Source organism: Rhinatrema bivittatum, chromosome 9 (genome assembly GCF_901001135.1).
Source record: "Rhinatrema bivittatum chromosome 9, aRhiBiv1.1, whole genome shotgun sequence".
In the NCBI taxonomy this organism is placed as follows: Eukaryota; Metazoa; Chordata; class Amphibia; order Gymnophiona; family Rhinatrematidae; genus Rhinatrema; species Rhinatrema bivittatum.
Window position 1 is genome coordinate 63,726,136 of NC_042623.1, and position 23,528 is coordinate 63,749,663.

The window sequence follows — 23,528 nt, forward strand, 5'->3', positions numbered from 1 at the left end:
CAGTCTTGGGCCATCGGGTGCCCCAGAGCCTCCAGGTCCACCAAGGCCCTCGATGGTCCCAGTGCCCAAGTGGCCGGCATGGAGGCCCCCTGACAGGCCATTGATGCCGGTACTCCAGGACCCAGTGTTCGGAGTTCCTCCTTAGCCCAAACGGGTCGGTGGTGAGGAGGAGGCCCCTTATGACCCATGGGGCGATGATTCTTCCAAATTTTCCTTGGAGACCTCGGATGCTCTCCCGTCAGAGCCTTCACCTCCGGACGAGAGACGCAGCTCACCCTCGGAGGACTTGTCCTTTTGCCAGTTTTGTTCAGGCGATGGCGAAGGCCATACCCTTTCAGCTTCTGACTGAAGAGGGCACCAACCATAAATTGTTGGAGGTTTTCCAATTTGTTGACGTCCTGAAGGAGGTGGTGGCTATCCCTGAACATGGGGGTTCTCCTTCATGTCCTCTACCCACTATGGAAGCACCCAGGCTCCGTCGCTCCAGTCAACCGGAAGATGGACGCCATTTATTTAGTGCAACAGACCCTGAGCATCCAGAAGAGACATCTCCCACACCAGTCCGTCATAGTGGAATCTGCTCTCAAGAATGCCAGAAGGGCCCACACACACTCCTCTGCTCCTCCAGGGAAGGATCAAAGGGCCTTGGATGCCCTAGGCTGCAAAGTCTTCCAGGGGGGTGATGCTTATTGCCCGAATAGTGGCGTATCAGTTGTACATGAATCAGTACAATTGTAACCTCTGGAATCAAGTCCAGGAGCTCGCAGAACGTCTCCTGCAGCAGTTCCAGGAAGGCTTGGAGTCCATCATACAGAAGGGGTTCGAGGCCGGTCGAGCATGAAGTGCGAACGGCCTATGACATATTTGAGACGGCGACAAGGGTGTCTGCGGCCGATATTAGTGCCCGGCGCTGGGCCTGCCTTAAGGCCTCCGACCTCTGCACTGAAGTCCAGGAGAAGCTGGCCGATCTCCTGTGCACAGGAGAAAACATGTTCAGGGATAAGATCTGAGACGTAGTGGCCCAGATAAAGGACCACCACAAAACCCTGTGCCAACTGTCTGCCAGTACCTCTGGCGCTGCGTCAAGACTCCAGGAAACCTTTCTATAGGTAACAGAGATTATCCTCCCGCCTCGTGAGCTCGTCTGGCTTGGGCTCCCCCAAAGGGCCATCCACACTAACAGCGGGTACCCTAGCCCGGCCCTGCAGCGGGATTTTGACTGGTGCAGAGAAAGCAGCAGCCTAACCCCAGTGCCCACAGGTCCTGACCCACCGGTTGGGGGCTGGCTATGCCTGTTTACAAACTGCTGGACCCCCATCACCACCGACCCATGGGTGTTAACCATCGTGAAATGGGGCTATCGCTGGCAGCACCTCACCGGGGTGGAGCCTTGTGGAGCATATGGTGACCCTCGAGTTGGAACTTTCAGCCCTGTTGCGATCAAAAGCCGTCAAACCGGTTCCCTGCCCCCAACAGGCCGGGAGTTCTACTCCAGGTACTTTCTCATTCCAAAAAGAACAGGTGACCTCCGTCCCATCCTCGACCTCCGAGCCTTTTTTTAAAAATTTTTTTATTTATGCTATATTCAATAAACAGATAATAGTTAGAGATACATTAATAATAAATCATATACTCATTAGCAATCATTAACTTTGAGAAATAAGCATTTAGTATCTACATAATTTTAACAAGTAATCCACTAGGAGTTTTTAACTGAGGAAATCAAGCGGATTTAAGGAAACTTAACAATTGAAAAAATAAGGTAGCATCTTACTATTCTTTTTATGCCTCTAAACCCATAGCCGAAGCATCTTGGGCTCGTGAATCCAAAAATACTCTCAATTGGGTAATATCATAAAAAATAAATTTCTGATTTTGGCACATAACTTCGCATTTACACGGAAACCTTACAAGCATTTTCCCTCCCATACGTTCTACCTCATTTTTCATTTCAAGGAATTTCTTCCTTCTTATCTGTGTTTGGCGAGATAAATCTGGATAAATCCATATGGGGGCCCCATGAAATTTCTCCAACCTACTTCTCATGAACATGCGAAGTATTGCATCCCTATCAGCTGGAAATACAAAGGATACATACAATGTAGCTCTAGTTAATATGTCTGTTTCTAAGGATGACTCAATTAATTCTGAAATATTTAATTGTGGTTCTATGATCTTATTCTCATGATTTTACACCTTTCTGTTTTCTTTCCACATAATATATTTTTGTTATAGGAGGGATGGCATTCTCTGGCATTTTTAATACAGCATTAAGATATTCTTTGAACATATCTCTCGGTGTAATCATGTCATGTCTTGGGAAATTGAGAACTCTCAGGTTCAAATAACGCAATGAGTTTTCAATTGTCTCAAGCCTTTTGTCATACACAATTTCTATTTTAGCAATTTTTTGAGAACTACACTGTAGATTATTTATCCTCATATCCATTTCTTGTTGTTTACCATCAATTTTTGATATCACAGTCTCAATTTTCATGAAACGTTGATTTGTTGATTCAGTGGATTGAGTCAATTTTACTATAGCTGCTTCCAGCGATTTTAAAGCTGACCAAATAGAGCTCATTGTTATCTCTTCTGTTTCTCCTATATACACTTGATTACCCTCAGAGATTATGGATCCAGTTTGGCCCGCTTTGGCCAGGTCTCCTTCTCCTTCTAATTCAAGGAAAGAATTAGGTAAATCATTATCAGAAGTAAATATCTGTGGAGGAGGAGGAGTCTTAGGGGCGCCGGGTGTTAGAGATGTTTCGGTCATGGGTTCTACCACCCGCTCCGTGGCAGAATCCCCAGCAGCCAAATCCACCGGCTCTTTTACAGATGCTGGTGAGTAGAAAGATGATATCTGTGTTTGGATAGGCTTAGGGATTGGGAGATGAGGTTGTTATCTCCCTAATCCTAGCCTTCCTCTTAGTGTGAGGCATAAATTGCTAGGTAATATATTCACAGTTCTCAAAACTTCCAACACTTCACCTTCCTTATTTATTTACTCCTAGTGGTGGATGGAGGTTTAGAGCAAGGGAGAAAGGAAAACGTAGATAAATAGTTCTAACTCACAGTTCAAGTCGATTTTGTTGAAATCAGTTCTTCCAAACACAATTCCAACATGGTCGCCCTCCCTGTAGGCGATGCGCCGGGACGGCGACGATGCGCCAAAGGGGGCTGGCTTTTATGCAGGAGTCAGTCGCCCCTAGATGACGTCGGCGTGCAGCGATTAATGAAATTACTGTGAGCAAACTTCGGGATTCAGCGGGTATCAGCTGGTAAAGAGATTGCAGTAAGTAGCTCACCTCGCTCTCTCCGTCGCTTAAAATCACCAGACAGTTAGTCTCCCTCGCTCCTCCTCCACCTCCGAGCCTTAAACAAGTTCCTGAGGCTAGAGCGGTTCAAGGTGGTCTCATTGGGCACCTTAATCCTACTTCTTCGTCAGGGGGATTGGCTCTGCTCTCTCGATTTGCAGGATGCCTATGCACACACAGCCATATTTCCACCCAATTGGAAATTCCTGCGCTTCGTGGTAGGCCAGCGGCATTTTCAATACAGGGTTCTACCTTTCAGCCTTGCCTCCGCACCCCGGGTCTTCACCAAGTGCTTGGCGGTGGTGGGAGCAAATCGGTGCCGGAAGGGGGTGCATGTGTTCCCATATCTAGACGACTGGCTCATCAGGAGTCCCTCAAGGGAGGGAACCCTTGGGGCCCTGCACTCAACAGTCGGAGTGCTCCAATCACTGGGGTTTCTTATCAGGTATCCAAAATTCCAGCTGACGCCGTCCCAGCAGCTCAGCTTCATTGGAGCTGACCTGGACACTACAGTGGCCAAGGGCATTCCTCCCCAGCGATCGGGTGGCAACCCTGGCGTGCCTAACCTGGTCCATTCATCACCGACGGACTGCCTCTGCTCACCTGCTTTTGTGGCTACTGGGCCACATGGCTGCCATGAGAATGATGCAGTGGATCTTGCGTTCCCAGTGGCACGAAGCCACTCAGGAACTCTCCGTACTGGTCTGGATAACCGAGCTGTTCCAGGTCTCCCTCACCTGGTGGGCACAAGAAGCCAACCTGAGCAAGGGACTTCCATTTCAGCCCCCTCCTGCTCAGATGTTCCTTACCACAGATGCCTCCAACATCGGCTGGGGTGCCCTTGTTGAAGGCCTCCACACGCAGATGGTGTGGTTGGAGCCTGAGGCGAGTTGCCAAATAAATTTCCTGGAACTCCGGGCGATGCAGTATGCCCTCTATGCATTCCAAGACCCCCTGTCCCACAAGGTTGTCTTGATACCAACGGACAACCAAGTGGCCATGTGGTACGTGAACAAACGGGGGCACAGGTTCCTATCTCCTCTGCCAGGAAACAGCGCAGATTTGGGCCTGGGCCCTATCACGGGCCATGCTCCTTCGAACAGTATACCTGGCAGGGACAAAGAATATTGGGGCAGACCGCCTCAATCAGACATTTCACTCCCACGAGTGGTACTTCAACCCCTCTGTGGCGGACAAGATCTTCTGACGGTGGGGTCTGCTAGACGTGAACCTTTTCACATCCTCTCAGAACCACAAAGTGAGTCGCTTCTACTTCTGTGCAGGGATGACAGGGATAGATGCCTTCACCCAAACCTGGAATGCGCGGGTCTCCTGTACACATATCTTCCGATTCCATTCATAGGCAAGATCCTCGTGAAGCTCCAACAAGACAGAGGCTCCATGATCCTGATAGCCCGCACTGGCCGCAACAGATCCTGTTTCCGATCATGCAGTACCTGTCTGTCCAGGAGCCCATATTCCTGGGCATCTCTTCTGACCTCATCACACATGATCAGGGCAGGCTGCACCACCTGAACCTCCAGTCATAGGCCCTCACGGCCTGGATGTTGAAAGGCTAGTGTTACAGTCCTTGACCTTTCAGACAATGTCTCACAAGTCCTGGAAGTTTCTCTTAAGCCTTCCACATGTAAGTCCTACCAGTTGAAGTGGAGGAGGTTCTTGGTCTGGTGTGCGGAGCAGGATCTCGACCCTTTCACCTGTCCCACTCCTCAGCTCTTGGACTATCTATGGTGTCTCTCAAAGTCAGGGTTGCAGACTACTTTGATCCGATTCCACCTGAGTGCCATCAGCACCTACCATCTAGGAGTGGGTGACACACTGATATCTGTGCAGCATTTAGTGGGGTGTTTTATGAGAGGCTTACTTCAATTGAAGCCTCCTTTGCCTCCTGTGACTTCAACGTATCGCTAGTGTGGCTCATGCTGTCTCCATTTGAGCCTATGCACTCCTGTGAGTTTAAACACCTCACCTGGAAGGTTCTCTTCCTGGTGACAATTAATTTCGCTCGCAAGGTCAGTGAGCTGCAGGCCCTGGTGACTTATCCATCTTATACATGGTTCTTCCACGACAGGGTGGTTTGCGTACTCATCCTAAGTTCCTGCCTAAGGGGGTGACTGATTTCCATCTGAATCGGTCCATTGTGCTGCCCACCTTCTTTCCGAGGCCACACTCCCACCAAGGTGAGCGGACTCTGCACACCCTGGATTGCTCTCGCTTTTTACCTGGAGCACACTGCAGCCCATAGGCAGTCCACCCAACTCTTCATCTCCTTTGACAAAAAAAGACTTGGGGTTGTGGTGGGCAAAAAGACTCTCCAATTGGTTGGCGGACTGTATCGCTTTCTGCTATGAGCAAGCGGGCCTTCCGCTCGGAGGCCAAATAACAGCGCACTCTGTGAGATCCATGGTAATATTGATGGCCCTCTTCTGTGCAGTCCCCATTGCTCAAATCTGCAAGGCCACGACTAGGAGTTCCCTCCACATGTTCGCAGCTCACTACTGTCTGGACAACGATGGTAGACAGGACAGTGTCTTCGGCCAGTCTGTCCTCCGTAACATGTTCCAAGTGTGAGAACCCAACTCACCCTGCCTAGGGCCTAATATGTGGTTCAGCAACCCTGTTGTTGTGCCTGTTGCACGTTGTTGGGTGTCTGTTGGCCCAGTGTGTTCCGGGGGCAGCCTGCAGCTTGATATTCACCCATCTGTGAGGACTGCCATCCTGCTTGTCCTGGGAGAAAGCAGAGTTGCTTACCTGTAGCAGGTGTTCTCCCAGGACAGCAGGATCTAAGTCTTCAGGAAACCCATCCACCTCCCTGCGGTGTTGATTTTGTCTGCGTTTTATCTTATTTTTCGCTAGTCTTTTATGCTTTGATACGAGACTGAAGGGGGGACCCCGCGTGGCTGCGGGAAGAGTGGCATACTGGGCATGCTCAGTGTGCAAAAATATTCCCTTGCTGGGCTCCATCTGATGATGTCACCCATCTGTGAGGACTAACATCCTGCTGTCCTGGAAGAACACCTGTTACAGGCAAGTAACTCTGCTTTCTGTGAGTTTGATCTTTAGAATAGTTTCCATGATTTTCTCCGGCACTAAAGTCAGGCTGACTGGTCTATAGTTTCCCAGATTACCCTTGGTGCCATTTTTAAATATCGGGGTTACATTGGCCAACCTTCAGTCCTCAGGTACAATGGCTGATTTAATGATAGGTTCCAACTTATTAATAATAGGTCTGAAATTTCCTTTTTTAGCTCTTTCAGAATCCTGGGGTGTATATCATCCGGTTTAGATGATCTGCTACTCTTCAGGCTGTCAATCTGGCCTACTACATCTTCCAGGTTCACTGTGATTTGGTTCAGTGCATCCAAATCATGACCCTTGAAAACCATTCTTTCCTTGTACTTTTGTCTTATGACTTAATTAAAATAGCCATCATCTGTTCACTAGTTTCTCTCCACAGTGACTTGTCATAGGCATTGAACTGCCACTTTCTTACACAGTATTTTCTGACATTTTCATGTGATCCATCATTTCGGGGCTACAGATTATTTTAGGTTCTGGGTTGTTATAGTCCTGGAAATCGAGTACTACAACATCCAGTTACAATTTGTTTTAAGTTCCCCCTAAATTTCTCATCACTTTTCACTCTTAATTGTTGGACTACTGCCCCATTTGGTTTGGAACACTTATTACTTTAGTGTCAAAAGCAGCCTGCCTTGTAACTAAGACCTGAGCATGGCTTCCTTGGCACAAAATACTGTAGCTCTGTAGTCAGCCAAAATGTGAAGAATTGCTGATGGTACTAATCCTATGATTTTTTCTCCTGTTGGCTTTGAAGGGGGTCCTAGAGATTACAATTTTCACCTTTTTCTTTTACCTAAACAAAATAGTTTCCCTGTACATACCCGGATCAGTCCAGACCATGGGTTAAGCCTCCTGTCCAGCAGATGGAGACAGACCAAAACTGAAAGCGTATCCTATACTTAAAAAAGAAAAAAAATTAAAATTGGAAGAGAGATTTCTAAGAAGAGAGTGGCTCCTCGAGGTGTTAGGTTCCTTCGTGAGCCATCCCTTGGGTAGATCAGGTTGAGCGGAAGGGTTGGTTATCTGTGATCTTGCTCTGCCCTTGTCTTCTAGAGGGGAGGGAAAGCCAGGGTTCCTGGTTCCCTCACTCCCTCTGGGTCCCCTTCACTCTCAGCTGCCAGTGTCCAGAAGCAGAGAAGTCAGTTTCTTTCTTTCTTTCTTTCTGCCTTCCCTTGTGTGTGTGCTTCTGGAGTACTGTTGCTTTTAAAAAAACAAAAAAAATCCCAATAATTGAGTTAAGCAAACGTGAAGGCTGAGCAATATGTTTGCCAGGCAGCAAGAGTCAGGTAAGTAGGGGACAAAAGCAATTCAACCAGCGGGCTAGGTGCTGGGACAGCATCAGAGCTTTTTGCCGTGCTGGCAGGGGGATTCATCAGGCAGGAGCCTATTTTTAGCACTGACCATGGCTTAATGGCTTCTCCTGAGCGCAGGAAACTGTCGGGGCTACGGCCTGAGGCGATTATGCCTCGATGCAGCCGTGTTTTGCCCTGATTGTGTCTCCGGAGGAGTAGGAACCTCCATGGGACTCGCAGGTGGTGGTCGTTCCACCTGGTTGTCCAGCCTGGTGCAGGAGACCCCTGGTGGGTCGGAGGAGGCAGCGGCCATCTTAGCTCCATATGTCAGAAGTCAGGCCTCTGCAAGGGAGCCTCTGGACTCCCCTCCCCTTCTGTTTCCAGTTGATCAGTGTCCTGTTGAGGACAGGTAAAGGAAGGAAGAGCAGGGTGAAGTGGATCAGGATCACCTGTCCAATGATTCTGAAGAGTTCTCTGGATTTTGTCCTGATCCTCCATAAAGCCTATTTGGCTAAGAAGGAGGCAAGAACTAAGTGCTCTGCCCCTCAGAAGACACCTAAGCAGCTAAGCAGTCGGGGTTAGGGGGAATTCTTCGGCTTCTCGGTCTGGGTCATGTGTCGCGTGACAGAAGAGGGCATGTTGGACGAAGCAGAAGATACAGATCACCTGTAGGGGGAGGTCCTGGGACTGATCTGGAGAAGGATCGTGTGAGCGCGTTAGCTAATTTATTTATCGAGTTTTATATACCATCATTCGGTTTCGCCATCATAACGGTTTACAAAGATTCGAGTGGTACAGTAGTTATTACATCAGTATTAAAGCCGTCATAATGTACATTGGGGCAGCATGAGCAGGTACATTCTGGTATAGTTACGTAGTTGGGTAATAGAATGATAGTAGTATTAAGATGGGGGAGGGAGATACTAGATTATTATGGTGAAATGTTTTGAGGGATGTTTGTTTGATTACGGTCGTCTAGGAGGTCTTTTGTTGTGGGGGGGCTGGTTTGGTTGTTCAAGTGTGTCTTGGTAGGCTCTGGTGAACAGCAGTGTTTTCAGTTCTTTCTTGAATGTTTTTAGGTTGGGTTGTAGCCTTAGGTTAGTCGGGAGTGTGTTCCAAAGTTTGGGGCTGGCGATGGAGAAAGCTTTCTCGAATTGTGAGTTGTGTAGATTTGACGGAGGGGACTGTCAGGAGGCCTTTGTTTGATCGTAAGTTTTGTTTGGGTTTATGGAGAGTGATGTTTAATTCAGCCCAGTTTTGCATGATCTTTGTGAATTAATTTGTGTGTGATGGTCAGTGTCTTGTATTCTATTTGGTATTTGACTGGGAACCAGTGAAGTGATAAAAGGGTGGGGGTTATATGTTCCTTCTTGTTTTTGCCTGTTAGGATTCTGGCGGCTGAGTTTTGCAGTATTTGGAGTGGATGTGCAGGATATGGAGGATGTCCTAGTTGCAGAAGGGGACAATCCTAGGGTGGTGAGATTGTTCCGTAAGGAGGTACTGCGGCCACTAATTCCCCAGGTGTTGGAAGAGTTGGGGATTAAGGTCACAAAGGAAGATTGACAATGAGGGAGTGAACCCTGAATTGGATGGACTACGGGGTCCACCTAAGGCTTTTCCTTTACCGAAGAAGGTGGATCAGGAATGGGAATCTCCCGAGGCAGGTCTTAAGGTGGCCAGGACTATGGCTGATATATCCCTTGCTGGAACAAACCTTGGAGTTTTGGAAGCTTTCTAAGGTAGATGCAGCTGTGTCTACAGTGACCAAGCAGATGGCCATCCCAGTGACAGGTTTGGCCTCTCTGAAGGATATCCAGGATCGAAAGCTGGAAATTCTGTTGAAAAGACCATTTGAGATCTCGGCCTTAAGCCTTGGTGCGGTGGTCTGTGGGATCTTGATGCAGAGAGCCTGCTTGTGTTGGGTACAGAAGGCACAGGAGAAGGATTCGGGGGTGGCGAGTGAGGCCACACAGGCCGCCTGCTTGGAGGCGGAAGTGGCCTATGTGGCGAAAGCTCTATACAGCACGGTCCAGACTTTCACCAAAAATATGGTTTCTTCATTGTTAGCGTCGAGACTCCTGTAATTATGAAATTGGTCAACAGAGGTGTGGTCTAAAGCATAGCTGTGTAACTTCCCTTTTAAAGAACAGTTGCTGTTCAGAGAGGAAGCTGTTGGGGGAGTCTAAGGGAAATAAATTACCCATGGATAAGAAGATCGGCAAGAAGACTTTTCCACCACGCACTCGTTTTCGAGATGCAAGGAGGTTTTGATCCAACAGGAATTTTTGCCTACAGCACAGAAGCAAGGCTTGAGAAGGCAAGCAGTCCTTTCGGGGGCAGCATAGGCCTTTCTGTAAAGGGGCTGCGGGAAGTAAGGCTAGCCAAGGAAGGCAGGCTGGTCCGCTCCTCCTTGGAAGCCATCAGCAGGAGGCTATTCCTGTTATATGAGGAGTGGACTAGAATCACGTCAGACCGGTAGATTCTGGAGGTGATAAGAGACTGCCATGCCTTAGACTTCTGGAGTGGGTGAAAAAATTCTGTGTGCTCTCCCGCTGCACCTCCCTCGCCAAGTGGGAGGCAGTGCAGGACACTTTTTACAGTGGTTACAGCACCTAAATGCAATTGTTCTGGTTCCCCCTCATGAGCGGGAACTGGGGAGGTACTCAGTGTATTTTGTGGTTCCCAAGAAAGAGTGGACTTTTCAGCCCATTCTCGATCCACAGAAAATCAATGTGGCACTCCAGGTATCACGCTTTTGGATGGAAACGCTGCAGACGGCGATAGCTGTGCACAAGGGAGAGTTTTTGGCGTCATTGGATTTGACTGAGGCCTATCTGCAAATTACCATAAAAGCCTACCATCAAAGATTCCTAAGGTTCATGGTGCTAGGGGATCATTTCCAGTTTTGGGCCCTTCCCTTTGGGTTGGCGACAGCACTGCGGACATTCACAAAAGTGATGGTGGTGCTGGCAGCGGCACACAGGAGGGAAGGAATTCTGATGCACCCGTACTTGGATGATTGGCTCATTGGGGCAAAGTCAGAAGTGGAGTGTCATCATTCGATTCGGCATGTAATGCAACTGCTGCAATCGTTAGGCTGGGTGGTGAACCTGGCGAAGTGTCACTTGGTGTCGTCCCAGTCAATCTAATATCTGGGAGCTCGATTCGATATCCAGGTCGGGAAAGTGTTTCTGACCATGGAGAGGGTGGTCAAGTTGCAAGCTCAGGTGCTTCGACTTCTGTGGCTTTTGGTTCCCAAAAACTGGGACTGTTTGCAGATCCTGGGTTCTATGGCATCTACCCCAGTGTTAGTTCCATGGGCATTTGCTCAAATGGGACCTCTCCAGAGGGCATTTTTATCCCGTTGGAATCCACTCTTAGAGGAATTCAGCTTCCTTTACCGCTTCTGGGAGATGCCAGGCCCAGTCTCTCATGGTGGCTGTCTCATCCCAATTTGGAGAAAAGGGATGGATGTCGAAGTAATGGGCTGGATGGTGGTGACTAGGATGCCAGCCTCAGAGGTTAGGGGGCAATTTGTCAAGGATGAACTGCCCAAGGTCAGTGGTCACCATAGGCGTCCTGGTCAGATCAACCGGTTGAAAACTAAAGTGTTCGCAAAGCCTTTCTCACCTTTCTTTTGCTTATTCAGGGACGAACAGTACGAGTGTTCTCGGACAATGCAACGACTGTGGCATATATCAATTGTCAAGGTGAAATGAGTCTGGTGGCGCAGGAGGCACAGGAATTGTTTATTTGGGCAGAGAGACATCTATCGAGAGTAGCGGTGTCTCATTTTGCTGGAATGGACAATGTGCAGCAGACTATCTCAACAGACAACAGCTGGATCCGGGGGAGTGGGAGTTGTCAGCAGAGGCCTTTGCCCTTATACAGGCCAGATGGAGCAGGCCGGAGTTGGATCTCAAGGAAGTTTCAGGAAACGCAAAGGCAGATTGGTTTTACAGTCCCGGAGGGAGGTCGGCTCCAGGACATTGATTCCCTGGTTCAACCGTGGCTGACAAAGCTTCTGCTGTACATATTCCCACCGAGGCCTCTTGTAGGTTAAGTATTGCATCTCATTGAATATCTCGTGGCGCCAGAGTGGCCACACCAGCCAGGTTTGCAGATCTGGTTCATCTCGCTATAGACTGTCTCATTCATTTGCTTCATCTGCACAGGTTGTTGCAGCAGTAACCCATCTTTTCAGACTGGGCAGATCGCTTTTGTCTAGCAGCTTGGCTTTCAAAAGGCAAAGTTTTTTTGCTTGAAAGGATACTCAGAGCCGGTGATTGCAACTTTGCTTCAGGCAAGGAGGCCTTCCACTTCTTTGGCTTATATCCAGGTTTGGAGAGTGAGTCGTTGTGTTTGCAGAATGGGCTACAGCCATTGCACGTAGATGTTCCTGAGGCTTTATCTTTTTTTGCAAAGCATGTTAGCAAAGGGATTGGCCTATAATGTCCTCTGAGTTCAGGTGCAGCCTCAGGTTGTCTTCGAGGTAAGCTGAAGGGAAGACCTTTGGCGTCTCATCTGGATGCCATGCATTTCTGAAGGGGGGCGAAGTATCTGCGCCCATTGATCCGGAGGATGTGTCCGGCCTGGAACCTTAATCTGGTCCTTCAAGTTCTTTGTGGTCCTCCCTTTGAACCAATTAGAATGGCTTCTTTGAAGGATCTTATCTTGAAGTTCATTTTCTTGGTTGCCATTTCCTCAGCTAGGTGGATATCAGAGCTTCAAGCGTTGTTCTATAGAGACCCTTTCCCTTTTTGGAGGATGGTGTATCGTTACGTGCGGTTCCTTCCTTTTTGCCCAAAGTTGTTTCCTCATTTCATCTCAGCCAGATGGTGGAGCTGCTGGCCTTCCCACATTTGTCGCCCGATACTCCACTTGCGAAGGAGTTTCACTTATTGTATGTGCAGCAAATTCTATTGCGATATCTCAAGGTCAGGAATGCCTTTCGGAGATCAGATCCTCTTTGTCCTGTTCAGTGGAGCAAAGAAGGGAAGTAAAGCTTCCAAGAGCACGATTGCAAGATGGCTGAAGGAGGCAATAAGTTCAGCCTGTATCTGTAAAGTTTGGTTGGTTCCAGAGGGATTGCGAGCAAATTCTACTAGGATGGAGTGTCAACTGAATTCTTCGCAGGAAATTTGTTGAGCGGCAACGTGGTCTTTACTTCACACTTTTACCAAACACTACCACCTGGATGTACGGGCGCCAGAGGAGTCTGCATTTGGGGAGTATTTGTTGCGCGCAGGTCTTTCTAGTTCCTGTCCAGTACATCCCACTTGTCTGGACTGATCTGGGGTATGAGCAGAAAAGGAAAATTGTTTTTTACCTGCTAATTTTCGTTCCTGGAATACCACAGTTCAGTCCAGAGACCTATTCCTTTTTGTTTTTTTGTTTTTCTTTAAAGACTTCCTTGCTTCTGGATGTTGCTAAGGCAGTTTGTAATCATATTCAGATTACTAAGAACAACTTTAAAGATTGTACAGAGGTTATGCCTTAGAGCAGTGTTTCCCAACCCTCTCCTGGAGGCACACCTAGCAGGTCAGGTTTTCAGGATTGCCGCAATAAATATGCATGAGATTGATTTGCATACCCTGGGTCTCCAATGTATGCAAATCTCTCTCATGCATATTCATTATGGATATTCTGAAAACCTGACTGGTTAGGTGTGCCTCCAGGAGAGGGTTGGGAAACACTGCCTTAGAGTTGCTAATTATTATAATCCTTGTTTTGAGTCAGGGGGTCCTAGTTTTAGGGGGCTCCAACTTTGAGTCTTGCTCACTCAGAGTTATTTGGGTTTGTTGGATTGGACATCTTGGCTTGGGTACAGGTCAATAGTGAAGGACTGCAGGTGGCACTCTGTGTAGCAGTGCCTGAAAAGTTTTTATTCTCTGCCTCCATCTGCTGGTAGGCATGCAAAACCCACTTGTCTGGACTGATTTGTGGTATTCCAGGAACGAAAACTAGCAGGGTAAGAACCAGTTGTCCTGTATTTACCTCTGGTGATATCCTCTCTGCCTTTCAGGGCCTATTTTACATCAGAGATTTTGCTAGTAGTCAATGCTACATAATCAGTTTTTTGTAGCCATGGTTTCAAATTGATTATCAGGAAATGAATAAAAAATGTTCTACCTTTTTTGTCTTACTTTCTCCGCTTTCTCCTATCTTATAGTATTTTTCTTCTAATTCCTGCCCCCCCCTTTTTTTTTTTTTTTTACTTTGTCATCTTTCCATAATTTGATCTGCTCACTATATCTTCCTTCTGTCCATCTCTCTTTTCTTTTAGGCTTGAGAATTGCTAGTAGGATTCCTATTTCTTTACCAGCTGGCTGATCCTAGTACTAGTGTTAGACCAGCATATTTGTGAACTAAATCTTTGGGAAAAGAGTCCCTACAAATCTCTGGGCATTGTGGGATAAAACCAGGACTCTCTGAGGTTACCGACTGGTTCCAGTTTTTCTGATTGGAACTCTTTTGCCCCTTCATATTCTATTTACCTCATCCTTTCCAGGCCCTTGCTTCCTCTCTTGTTTTTTGCCTCTTTTTCTCCTGTCACTTTCATTCTTCACAGCTTTCTCTAAGATGAGACCACATGCCCCAGTAGGGAGTTGAAAAGGGTTCCCCTGCACCCTGGCATTCTTCCCTTTCCCCCCACACCATCTGCTGGCAAGATGAAGGCATTACCCTATATAGGAGATGTTTTAAAAGAGTACAAAATACTAAAATAAAACACAGTAAAAGAGGAAGTCTTGCTTTTGTAAATGTTTTACTTTTTCCTTGATTGACTTAAGCTCCTGGTCTGTCTGGAATGATGGTGTTTTACTTCTTTGAATGGGCTTGTTTGCCTTTTGTGGTTACAATGTGAAACATTGTTAATTTTGTATTTCCCGCCTTTTTCTTCTGCCTTTTCTTATTTTGTCTTTGGAATGTCCTTTGTAATATTTTGCACTGTGCACTTTCCTTGGCATCAGTGAGTTTTGTACCGCAGTCCCAAAGATAGTTTGTAGTGCAGGGGTCGGGAACCAATGGCTCGCGAGCCAGATGTGGCTCTTTTGATGGCTGCAACTGGCTCGCAGACAAATCTTTAATAAAAAAGTAAAAATCTAACAAAACCTCCCACCCTCCTGACGCCCCCCAAGACCTCCAAAATTAATTTACTACAACTCCTGACACCCCCCCCCCCCCCAAGACCTGCCAAAAGTCCCTGGTAGTCCAGCGGGGGTCCAGGAGCGGTCCTGGAGCGATCTCCTGGACTTGGGCTGTCGGCTACCAGTAGTCAAAATGGCGCCGACGGCCCTTTGCCCTCACTATGTCACTGGGGTCGACCAATAGCGGCGGTAGCCCCTGTGACATAGTAAGGACAAAGGGCCGTCGGCTGCCAGTAATCAAAATGGCGTCGACGGCCCTTTGCCCTTACTATGTCACAGGGGCTACCGCTTCCATTGGTCGACCCCAGTGACATAGTGAGGGCAAAGGGCCGTTGGCGCCATTTTGACTATTGGCAGCCAACAGCCCAAGTCCAGGAGATCGCTCCCGGACCGCTCCTGGACCCCACTGGACCACCAGGGACTTTTGGCAGGTCTTGGGGGGGGGGGGGTCAGGAGGGTGGGGGATTGTAATAAATTAATTTTGGAGGTATTGGGGGGCATCAGGAGGGTGGGGGGTTTTGTTAGATTTTTACTTTTTTATTAAAAATTTGTCTGCGAGCCCTGGACCCCCGCTAGACCACCAGGGACTTTTGGCAGGTCTTGGGGGGGGGGGGGTCAGGAGGGTGGGGGGTTGTAGTAAATTAATTTGGCAGGTCTTGGGGGGCGTCAGGAGAGTAGGGGGTTGTAGTAAATTAATTTGGTAGGTCTTGTATGGCTCTCACAGAATTACATTTTAAAATATGTGGCGTTCATGGCTCTCTCAGCCAAAAAGGTTCCCGATCCCTGTTGTAGTGGGTAACAATTATACATACATAATCATTAAAGCCAAAAAAAAATCATATAACAGTCAAAAGAATAATACAATACAGTAAATAAAATAAAATATGTGGACTAAAATGGGTCTGATACATCTTCTAGTGGCCTGTCAATTGGTTCTAGCCCTTAATTTTAGCTGTTGCTTCTTATCTCAAGCTGTTCACCATCTTTTTACAGGCTATGGGCTAGATTTTAAAAGCCCTGCGCGCGCCTATTTTGCATAGGTCGCCGGCACGTGCAAAGCCCCAGGACGCGCGTAAGTCCCGAGGCTTCGTAAAAGGGGTGGGAGGGGGCGTGTCCGGGGGTCAGGGGGGTGGGTCCAGGGGTGTGGCGACGGTTCGGGGGCGGGCTGGGAGGGCGGTCCCGAGCCCCTCGGCACTGCGGCCTGTGCTGGGGGATGCCGAGGCGGTGCGTGCAAGTTACACCTGCTTCAAGCAGGCGTAACTTGCACAACAAAGGTAGGGGGAAATCGGAGCGGCCTCGGAGGGAACAGAGGCAGGCTGTGCGGCTTGGCGCACAGGCTGCCGATTTTGCGCAGCCTTGCGCACGCCGACCCCGGATTTTATAAGATAAGTGCGTATCTTATAAAATCCAGCGTACTTTTGTTCGCGCATGCGTACTTATTTAAGATCTACCTCTATGTGTGTTTCCCAGGAAGGCCATCATAGCTATGATGATTCTTCATCCCTATGGAGTCTGTAGGATTCCTCTGTTAGGAGAATCCTATGGGGGAGAGCCTAGAAGCAGGTTTATGTGGTTTGAGATAGCTAGTGCTGGATAGAGCCTGACCTCTTTAGAAAGGACATAAATATAGTATCCTCTTGGCTCTCACCTGTGCTTGTGTGCTTCTTTCACTAGCATGTGACACAGGCTGGCGGTGCTACTTGATCAACAGAGACAGGAAGATGCCCACAGACTACATGAGGAATGGTGTTCTTTATGTTACTGAAAAGTGAGTAATTGATTTCTTGTTGGGGTAGGGATTGAGGTCCATGAGACAAACCTTAAGGGGGTAATTCAGTAACTGCCTGCATTGGCATGAAATCTGCAGCGGCTTTTTACTTGCAGATTTCACAGCAGCTTTCTAAGGAAATGTATACTTGCATTTTCTCTTTGAAAATCATTACACCCAAACAACCTGTATTCACGTAACCTGCTACTCAAGAAAAATAGGCATGTACTTTTGAAAAGGCAAAAGTGCTTAATTGCCAACCTCACATCCCCATGAAGGCCTCTGCTCAGTGGTGGTAAAAGTAGGAGAATGTAGTCCCTACTTGTGGACTTTTAACCTGCATAGTGAGTGGGCATTTCCTAGTGTGTAGACAGATGGTCTCAGGACCAGTGGATTTATGCTCTCCTGCCAGCAGATGGAGATGGAGCAAGCTGTCGTCACAGTATATATAGCCCTGCAGTGACCCAGCCTGCCAGTATTCTCCATCTTCAGCATATGGATGTGCATCTCACTATGGGGATTGCTTTGAGCTTTTTGAAAGGAGAAATTTGAAATTCTAAATTCAGGAAAAGAAAGCCCCGCTCTCCTGCGGTGATATCTAAAGGTCTCTCCCCAGTTGAGAATTCCTGAGGCGATTTCCATGGATTCTCAGAGGTGTGCCTTAGTCCCGTAGCTGGGTTTCCTGGCATGGATTTAGCTGGTAGCTCATCTGAAAGGCATCGGGTGCAAGAGGCCAAGTGCGGCGGTGACAGCAGATGCCCTCTCCCCCTGCAGCCGGAGACCATCTCTGTACTCAGCTGGTAAGTGCTGTGCTCAGGTAAAGTTTAAAAAAAAAAAACAAAAAAAGAAAGTTTTACCTGAATCGGAGACAGACAGAGGGGTTTCAGGACTTCCTCCGGTCTCCATTCTCGGCGCGCGATGACAACATTCGTTCCCACTTCCGTTGGGGCTAGGGAACTTGGCAGCCTGGTGGGTTGAGTGGCCCCCGGTGGGCTAGGCCCCTCACTTAGGCTTTTTTCTTGCACGCCTCATGGTAGGCTGCGGTGGCCGATTTCGCATGCTCTTGTGCATGTTCTGCTGCCCTCTATAGGCAGTGGTGGGAGCACACCTGCGCCGCAAGGGGATACATGCGTTCCCTTATATAGACGACTGACTCATCAGGAGTTCCTCGAGGGAGGGTGCCCTACAGTCCCTGAACTCAACAGTCGAAGTCCTCCAATCGCTGGGGTTTCTCATCAATTCTCCAAAATCCCAGCTGATGCCATCCCAGCAGCTCAGCTTCATTGGAGCAGACCTGGACACCACACCTTTATTGGAGCAGACCTGGGCCCTATCACAATCCATGCTCCTGCGAGCAGCATACCTGGCAGGGACGGAGAATGTGGTGGCGGACCGCCTCAGTCGGACATTCCACCCCCACGAGTGGTTCCTCAACCCCTCCGTGGTGGACAAGATCTTCCACAGGTGGGGTCTGCTGGATGTGGACCTCTTAACGTCCCTTCAGAACCACAAAGTGAGCCGCTTTTGCTCCCTGTTCTGGGAAGATTGGGACCCGGCCATGGATGCCTTTGCCCAGTCCTGGAGGGCAGGTCTCCTATACGCGAATCCTCCAATTCCTCTCGTAGGCAAGACCATCTTGAAGCTCCAGCAGGATGGAGGCTCCATGATCCTGATAGCCCCACAATGGCCATGACAGGCCTGGTTTCCAATCCTGTGTGACCTGTCGATCCAGGAGCCCATATGTCTGGGCTCCTATCCCGACCTCATCACACAGGATCAGGGCAGGCTATGCCACCCGAACCTTCGGTTATTGGCCCTCGCAGCCTGGAGGTTGAAAGGCTAGTGCTACAGTCCCTACCTTCCGGATAATGTCTCAAAAGTCTTGGTAGCCTCTCGTAAGCCTTCCACGCGGAAGTCCTGCCAGCTGAAATGGAAGAGATTCTTGGTCTGGTGTGCTGAACAGGGTCTCGACCCTTTCTCCTATCCCACATCTCGGCTCCTGGACTACCTGTGGCGTCTCTCAGAGTTGGGATTTCAGACTACTTCGATCCAAGTTCACCTGAGTGCTATCAAAGCCTGCCACCACGGAATGGGTGACACTCCAATCTCGGTGCAGCCCTTAGTGGGGCGCTTCATGAGAGGCTTGCTCCAACTGAAGCCTCCGTTATGTCCTCCTGTTGTGGCCTGGAACCTCAACATCGTACTAGCGTGGCTCATGCTGCCTCCATTTGGGCCTCTGCGCTCCTGCGAGTTTAAATACCTCACCTGGAAGGTTCTCTTCCTGGTGGCAATTAACGTCTGTTCGCAGAGTCGGTGAGCTCCAGGACCTGGTGACCTATCCGTTTTACACAAAGTTGTTCCACACCCTAAGTTCCTGCCCAAGGTGGTGACTGACTTCCATCTGAAACAGTCTATCTTGTTGCCCACTTTTTTTCCGAAGCCACATTCCCACCGAGGTGAGCGAGCTCTGCATACTTTGGACTGCAAGCGAGCTCCAGCTTTTTATCTGAAACGCACTGCAGCCCACAGGCAGTCCACCCAACTTCGCCTCCTTTGATTAAAAACAGACTTGGAGTTGTGGTGGGCAAGCAGACTCTGTCCAGTTGATTGGCGGACTGTATCGCTTTCTGCTATGAGCTAGCAGGCCATACCCTCGAAGGTCGTGTGACAGCGCACTCCGCACGAGCCATGGCGGCGTCAGTGGCCCACTTCTGTGCAATTCCAATTGTAGAAATTTGCAAGGCTGCGACGTGGAGTTCCCTCTATACGTTCGCTGCCCACTACTTCTGGACAAGGATGGTTGACAGGATAGCGTCCTCAGCCAGTTTGTCCTCAGTAACCTGTTCTAAGTGTGAGAACCCAACTCTTCCTACCTGGGCCCATTATGTTGATTACCCCGTTGTTGCCTACAGCACCCCTGTTGTTGTGCCTGTTGCACATTATTGGGTGTTTGTTTGGCCCAGTATGTTTCGGGGGCAACCTCTGTAGCTTGGTATTCACCCATCTGTGAGGACTACCATCCTGCTTGTCCTGGGAGAAAGCAGAGTTGCTTACCTGTAACAGGTGTTCTCCCAGGACAACAGGATGTTAGTCCTCAACAAGACCCACCCGTCACCCTGCAGAGTTGGATCCGACTGTGTTTTGTTTTATTTTTCGCTCGTCTTTTATGCTTTGATATGAGACTGAGTGGGAATCCTGCATGGCTGCGGGGTTAGTGGCATGCTGGGCATGCTCAGTGTGCCAGTCAAAACAAAAGTATTCCATGCTGGGCTTCATCTGATGATGTCGCCCATCTGTGAGGACTAACACCCTGCTGTCCTGGGAGAACACCTGTTACAGGTAAGCAACTCTGCTATCCTGGTGTACCTGTATTTGGACGACTGGTTGATTGGAGCCAAGTCTCAGGAAGAGAGCCGCCTGGTGACACACAAGGTGATCTCCTTTTTGCAGGAGCTCAGTTGGGTGATGATCCTGACCAAGAGCAATCTTCAACCATCCCAGTCATTGGAGTATCTGGGGGTCCAGTTTGACATGGGACAGATTGATGTCTCAAGTGTGTCAGTTGATGAACACCATACGCCAGATGCTGCACTTACTCTGTTTGATGGCACTACCCTGAAAGTGGTGCTGTGTGTAAGGGTGCATATGCGTCCTCTTCAGCACTCTCTGCTATCTCGTTGGAACCTGCAGTCTCCGGATTATGCAGTTCGGCTCCACTTGCCGATGGAAATCTGCTCCCGCCTCCAGTGGTAGTTACAGGAGGATCATCTGAGAAAGGGAGATCTCTTATCCTCTCTGACCTGGTTGGTAATCACGACAGATGCGAGTCTCTACAGATGAGAGGCTCACTGTCTGGAGTTAACGGCCCAGAGGCGCTGGAACATCAGTCGCCTGTAGGGCCGGGTGGAACGGCTGGCATGCTTGCAGTTCAGCCACAGGCTGCGGAATCAACCTGTTCACGTGATGTTAGGCAACGCAATGACGGTGGCCTATGTCAGTCACCAGGGAGAAACCAAGAGCCAGCAAGTGTCGCAGGAAATAGACCAGCTGATAGAATGGGCGGAAAGTCATCTGCAGATGATCTCGGCCTCTCACATTGCAGGAAAAGACAACATAAGAATGGACTTTCTTATCAGGGAGAGTCTGGACCCAGGAGAGTGGGTGTTGTCAGCTGAGGCATTTCAGCTGATTGTGGATCACTGGGGCCTTCTCTTCTTAGACCTGCTGGCGACTTCTCAAAATGCGAAGATTCCTCACTTCTACAGTTTCAGGAGAGATCAGTGGTCCCTGGGAATAGATGCTCTCATACAGGTGTGGCCAGAAGACAATGCTTTATGCCTTTACTTTGTGGCCCTTACTAGGCAGGATAATTCACAACATCGAAGGCCACAGGGGGCTAGTACTCCTGGTGGCGCCGGATTGGCTCAGCATCCATGGTATGCAGGTTTGTGACGACTCTTGGTGGAGGCCTTCCTTCGTCTTCCGCTCCACATGGATCTGCTTCAGCAGGGACCGGTTCTTCAAAAGGATCCGACTCTATTCTGTCTTACGGTTTTGCCCTTGAGAGGGCTCGCCTGTTAAAGTGTGGTTATTCCTCTGCGGTGATTGCTACTCTACTCTGCTCTGCGCTTGCCAGTTCTCCACTTCTTTGGCTTATGTGCGGGTTTGGATAGTTTTTGAGGCCTGGTGGAGGAGCAGGGTATTCCTCTTCGTTTAGTTAAGATCCCTTTCATTCTGGATTTTTTGCAGGATGGATTGAATAAAGGCTTGGCCTTTAATTCTTTGAAGGTGCAGGTTGTGGCTCTTGCCTGTTTCAGAGGCCTGGTGAATGGTGTTTCCTTGTCTCATCCTGATGTGGCCCTTTTTTTTTTTCTTTTTTTGAAGGGAGTGAAGTGCCTGAGGTTAAAGGTTCCATTGTGGAGTCTTAATTTGGTGCTGGACCTTTTGGCAGGCCCCACCATTCCGACCACTGCATAGCCTGTGTTCCTGGTGGCTATATGTTCTGTGCGTTGGATTTCTGAGCTGCAGGCATTGTCTTGCCAGGAGCTGTTCCTTCGGGTGACTCTGGGGGTGTTACAGCTGTGTACTGTTACATCCTTCTTGCCCGAGGTAGTCTCAGACTTTCATTTGAATCATTCCATCTCTCTGCCATCCCTGGATAAGGGATGGGATGCATAGGAGTTTTGCCCTTTGCGTTCCTTGGATATCTAGAGGTCTGAGTCTTTTCGAAACACAGATCACCTGTTTGTTCTCCATGGTGGGAGTAAGCAGGGCGCTCCAGTTTCATGAGCTACCATAGCTCATGGGATTAAGGAGGTGGTCATGGCCGCGTATGTAGATGCTGGAAAGCCATAGCCTACTCAGGTTAGGGCTCTTTCCACTAGGGCTCAGGCAGAGTCAATGGCGGAGGTTAGTCTGTTGTCTCCCGTCGATATCTGCCGAGCTGCGACGTGGTTCTCCTTACACACTTTTTCCAGGCCGTTATTCCATTTATTTTGTGGTCCCAAAGAAAGAGGGATCCTTTCGGCCCATTATGGATCTCAAATGAGTGAACAGATGCCTCAGGGTGCCACATTTTTGCATGGAAACGCTCCGGTCAGACATTGCCTCGGTGCAAAAGAGAGCATTTCTGGCATCCCTGGATCTCACGGAAGCGTACTTTCATATAGGCATCTGGTCGGATCACCAGAAGTTCCTTCATTTTGCGATACTGGGTCAGCATTTTCAGTTTCGAGCGCTGTCCTTTGGGCTGGCCACCGCACCCAGGACATTCACCAAGGTGTAATGGTAGTCGTGGCAGCCCATCTCCGGAAGGAAGCGCTGCTGGTACATCCCTGCCTGGACGACTGGCTGATTCGAGCGAAGTCTGAACCACTGGCCCGGTTGGCGGTTCACAACTTACTCCAGCTACTTCAGTCGCTGGGCTGGGTGGTCAATTTATCCAAAAGCAGGCTCGTGCCCTCTCAGTCCTTGGAGTATTTGGGGGCTCTGTTCGACACCCAGCAGGGCAGAGTATTTCTTTCCACAGAACGCATTTCCAAATTGCAGGCTCAAGTAAGAGCCTTATTATTCAAGCATCCTCCCAGGGTCCGGTATTACTTGCAAGTTCTCGGCTCAATGACCTCATCCTTGGAACTGGTTCCCTGGGCCTTTGCTCATATGCGGCCTTTACAGTCCGCGTTGCTTTCCCGCTGGAATCCAGTCACCGAACTGTTTCTTCTTCCTCTCCCACTGACTGATGCAGCGCGGTCCAGTCTCAATTGGTGGCTGGTAACAGACAATCTGACTCGTGGAGTTCTCCTGGAGGTACCCGACTGGACAGTGGTTACCACAGATGCCAGTCTCTCCGGTTGGAGGGCAGTATGCCGGAGGAAATCTGTACAGGGATTTTGGTCTCCGGAGGAGTCACAGTGGTCGATCAATCGTCTGGAGACCCGAGCGGTGTGGTTAGCGTTACAAGCGTTTCGTTCTCTCCTTCAGGGGAGGTCCATCAAAGTTGTCTTAGACAGTGCAACCACAGTAGCGTACATCAATCATCAAGAAGGGACCAGAGGTCAGTCAGTGACAGTCGAGGCTCGTCAGTTGATCAGCTGGGAGGAACAGCACTTAGCATAGCAGCATCTCACGTTGCCGGCGTGAACAACGAGCAGGCAGACTTTCTCAGCCGAAATCGCCTAGATCCCGGGGAATGGGAGTTAGCGGACACAGCTTTTCAACTAATTTGCGACACGTGGGGTATGCCCAGCATTCATCTCATAGCAACATTTTGGGAATGCCAAGGTTCCACGTTTTCTACACTCGTCGCAGAGGGCGTGGATGCCCTAGTCCTGCCCTGGTCCATCGAAGTTCTATTGTACATCTTTCCACCTTGGCCGTTGATCGGCAAAGTACTCAGGCGAAA

At 49.1% G+C, this 23,528-nt stretch overlaps 1 protein-coding gene across 4 annotated transcripts in view; it reads left to right on the forward strand.

Moving 5' to 3' along the window:
* GRAMD4 (GRAM domain containing 4) overlaps positions 1-23,528 on the forward strand; it is a 210,480-nt gene that overhangs the window by 172,838 nt on the left and 14,114 nt on the right. For all 4 annotated transcript variants that reach the window (XM_029617381.1, XM_029617380.1, XM_029617382.1 and 1 more), the window contains exon 16: positions 16,534-16,627. In XM_029617381.1, coding sequence (XP_029473241.1) covers positions 16,534-16,627 — 94 coding nt within the window. The remainder of the gene's footprint in view (positions 1-16,533; positions 16,628-23,528) is intronic.